General features: G+C 44.1%; 1 protein-coding gene across 1 annotated transcript in view; it reads right to left on the minus strand.

Moving 5' to 3' along the window:
- slc13a4 (solute carrier family 13 member 4) overlaps positions 1-3,916 on the minus strand; it is a gene marked incomplete at its 3' end in the record, with an annotated part of 29,634 nt that overhangs the window by 3,875 nt on the left and 21,843 nt on the right. Inside the window, 6 exon segments of the mRNA XM_037980019.1 lie at positions 631-815; positions 897-983; positions 1,071-1,110; positions 2,164-2,227; positions 2,314-2,489; positions 2,603-2,739. Of these exon segments, the coding sequence (XP_037835947.1) occupies positions 631-815; positions 897-983; positions 1,071-1,110; positions 2,164-2,227; positions 2,314-2,489; positions 2,603-2,739 (689 nt within the window).

Here is a 3,916-nt window from a genome sequence, read left to right on the forward strand (position 1 = left end):
CACCTTTTGAGAATGTCAATGTTTGTTGGGAATTATCTTACAAAACTAGGAAGTATTTTTGGTTTAGATATTAAAAGTTATGGTTGTTTATTGATTTTAGTAAAAAAAAAAAAAAGGCAACTTTTAGGAAAATGCCCCACGAAATCAGGCATTTTAGCCGCAACAATCACAAAAAAGGCCCGCCAAATCCTGGAGGGATTGAATATTGAAACAGAAAGGATAATAATGATAATAACAAAGCCTTAAAGCCTCACAGCTGTCAAGGTAACGTTTGTCATGCCGTTTTATATTCATATAATCTAAAATAATATTCTCTTGTTTTAGTTTTTGAATGAAAACTGGCTGGGATTTGTCCAGAAATGAGGATGTTTGATCATTAATGCAGAAATTCACGCACCACAAGCAGCGAAAAGCTCTTAAAAGACATTTTTAACATTTTATCTTCACTTAACGGACACTGAAAGAAGAACCAGTGGAAGACAAGCCATCATAGTGACGTATCGTCTTTGTTGGTTTTCAGTTGCTTTAAAATAAGAAACAAGAATTTATGAACTATCCTCAAATATAAAACATACAAAGAGGAGGTTGTTTCAACAAAACGGTTATTATTTGTCGTTTAAGCGGCCGTACTTGTTAAACTGCTCGGCAAAGATGAGGTTGGTCGACGTGCCGGTGATGGTGATGAGGCCTCCGATGGTCGCGGCGTACGTGATGCTGAGCGACAGACATTTGCAGATCATGTGATCCTTCTTGGTGGGGTACTGGGAGTCTCTCCTGGCCTTCACCCGCTTCACGTTCGGGATCTCAACGGCGACCTGGGGAGAGAACGGACCCGACGCCGTGACCGAAAGGACAAACGGTACCAGAGACGAGGACGGGTGGGGGGGTTCTCGAACCTGTGGCAGGTGTCCGTTGGTTTGTCGAACAAACGTTTTGTTCAAAACCGGCTGAAGGCCAAGACCGTTCACCTCACCGGTCTGTCCCTGGGAAACGTAAAACAAAAACTTCACAGATGAACAGAATTTGATTTTTTCAACCTGGTGAAGGAACCGAAGCTGCAGCTGTCTCACCTCGCCGAGCGCACAAAGCTCCCGTTTAGTAGAGTCATTCCTGGGAAAAAGAGGAGAAAATAGGCGTGACATCGATACATCGGTACAGTTCTCAGATCCTGCAGCCGTAACATAAAGCAGAGCTGCAGTTTCACGGGAGATGCTACTTCTAATAACAAAATGCTGAATAAATATTTGATCAATTAAAATACAACTTCTAACAAATGTTCTGAACGATGGTAAACTGGGGCGACAACTCTCCTTCCTTCTTCAGAGAACCAGTGTTTTGGAGCATACGGAAGACAAATTTGACAAATTGGAAGTCCCGTATTTTCCGGACTACAAGGCGCACCTGAATATTAGCCACACGGGACTAAAAGCCGCAGGTGTTTTAATGTTTAATTACCAAATGAAAGAATCTGCACAAAGGGGATTGTCAGGAACACATCCCTTTTATTAACATTTTGAAAAAAAAAGTTACCGGTACATATTTATATAACTTTAATTTACGTATATGTACGAGTACCGGTAATTAAAAGTACGAACAGTTCACGGCGTCCGTAGTTCCCGGTTACGAGCCCTGAACAAGCACGCAGAGGCTCGAACGCTGCTCGGCGTAACACAGTAACACGGCTTTAACAAGAAGAAAAGTCAGTCATTCGTCGTTCGTTCTGCTGTCGTACGGCACTACTTTGCCTGGCGGATGGATGAACGTAAACAGAATGGCTACACTGAGCTCTTCGGCCACATTGCGATAAAATGTTGTCCGCGCAAATAAAGCATCGAGCAATGCGTAAAAAGCAGCTGATTTTTGCTCCACGCCTGCTTTGGTTCCTCCCCGCTCTCTCCATTTCTGAACATCTGTGCGGGACGTGGGCGGATCCAAAGGCCTAGAAGCATCAAAAGTTGGATTAAATTGAAAAATGGCAGCTAATAGCTTTTTTTGCCATAGATGTAACAACCAGTCAGGAGTCTCTGATATTGTTATTTTGTGGATCAGAAGCTGAAAACCTGAAAAATCTTTAACTTTATGTGGTTCACTCTGAGAGTTATTCGAAAACAGTACATCTGTGGGTTAATAAAAGCACATACTCCAGAATAAAAACACACATACTGTTCATTTTGATACAACAGCTCCAACTGGTTCTTATCCAGGTTCTCCTCTTTGCTTGAAGCAGCTGCAGGAAACGAGACTCATTATTTGGACCCCATTTAACTCCATGGACTCCATTACAAACTCTTCTATGGCAAAGCAAAAACCCACCGCTTTCATCGTCGGGGCCATCCGCCGTCTCCGAGTCGCCGAGGCAGTCGGCCAGCCCGGTGCAGATCAGCTGCTGGAGGACGGCCTCGGCGATGGGCATCACCATGGCGGTGGTGGACGTGTTGCTGAGCCACATGGACAGAAACACCGTGCAGCACATGAACCCCAGCACCAGCCTGGGAAGGGAAATGGAATTCCTAATTCCAAACGGGCGTCAGCGTTTAATGAGTGTGTGTGTGTGTGTGTGTGTGTGTGTGTGTGTGTGTGTGTGTGTGAAAGTACTACTGACATGCCAGGCTTCGCCCCGGCGACCATCACCATGCGCAGAGCGATGCGTTTGTGCAGGTTCCACTTCTCGATGGAGGCCGCCAGGCAGATGACTCCCATTAGCAGCAGAGTCGTGTCTTTACAGTACTCTGCTGCCACCTGAACACACACACACACACACACACACACGCACGCACAAAGATCACGTTAAAATAAAACTTCAAACTCAAAAGTTGTTGTAGCTTCTAAACACCTGATGATGTGTTTTAGGACACTGAATAAAGAGCGGTACCGGTCCGTGGCTCATTTGGGACCGGGCCACACAGAAAGAATAATTAACTTACAGTATTTCCGAGTCTGAACGACATTTATTTTGAAAAACTGACTCCCTGTTGATGCGTGTCAGAACGCTTATCGAGGTCACGTGATCCGTTCCCGCTAAAAAAAAAAAACAAACCCACGAGCAGCAAAACGAGTAAAAAACAAAGATCTGGAAGCCCTGGATGGGACCGTCTGGTTACTGAGAAACTGATTCAGTGTTTCTTTGTGGAGTCTCTTATTTTGAATGGCGTGTTTAAACACAGAGAACATCAGGGGGAGGAGAGGCTGGTATTCAAGTTGATAATGCAGCTAACAAAGCTGCGAGGACACGTTGGATTTACCTTTATTAGGTTTTATTAAAAAAAAACTAGCCTTTTGCTACTTTTACAATACTTTTAAGCTAGATAATGGCGTTCTTATCCCCCCCCCTTCAGTCTCTTTGCCTTCCCTCGTTAGGATCAACTCTTACAGTTTGTTCTTCTTAATCTGCTCCACTTCCCACCCATGGCGATCGCGGCCCTCAGGGTTGTATAAGCCCACATCGCCTCACCTCTCACCCAATAAAACCAGCTGGACTTTTAACTCACAAACCGTCAAGTTCTTAAGTTATTCTCCTGAACTGTACAGGTTACAGAGGTTGTACTGTTAATCTCGGAGAGGAACACTGACCTGTGTTTGCACTAAAGATGCAACATTTAACCCCAGATTCAATTTTCTATATGCTAACAGTATTAAACACAGCAATTCAAGTTGGTCTGAAAATGTTGCATAAACCTCATGGTAAAGAGTTTACAGCAGCTTCATTATTGGGTCATATAAACCAATCCCTCCAGGATTTCACGGGCATTTTTTGTGATTGTTGCGGCTAAAATGCCTGATTTCGCGGGGCATTTTCCTAAAAGTTGCGATTTTTGCGACACAAAGTGTTTGTCGATGCGTTTATGTTCCATGATTACACTGCAGGACGTGCAAAACAGCTGCAGCTGGGGAGGAAACTGGTTTGCTGAAATCTTTG

The sequence above is a fragment of the Kryptolebias marmoratus genome, linkage group LG1 (assembly GCF_001649575.2).
Source record: "Kryptolebias marmoratus isolate JLee-2015 linkage group LG1, ASM164957v2, whole genome shotgun sequence".
Classification (NCBI taxonomy): Eukaryota; Metazoa; Chordata; class Actinopteri; order Cyprinodontiformes; family Rivulidae; genus Kryptolebias; species Kryptolebias marmoratus.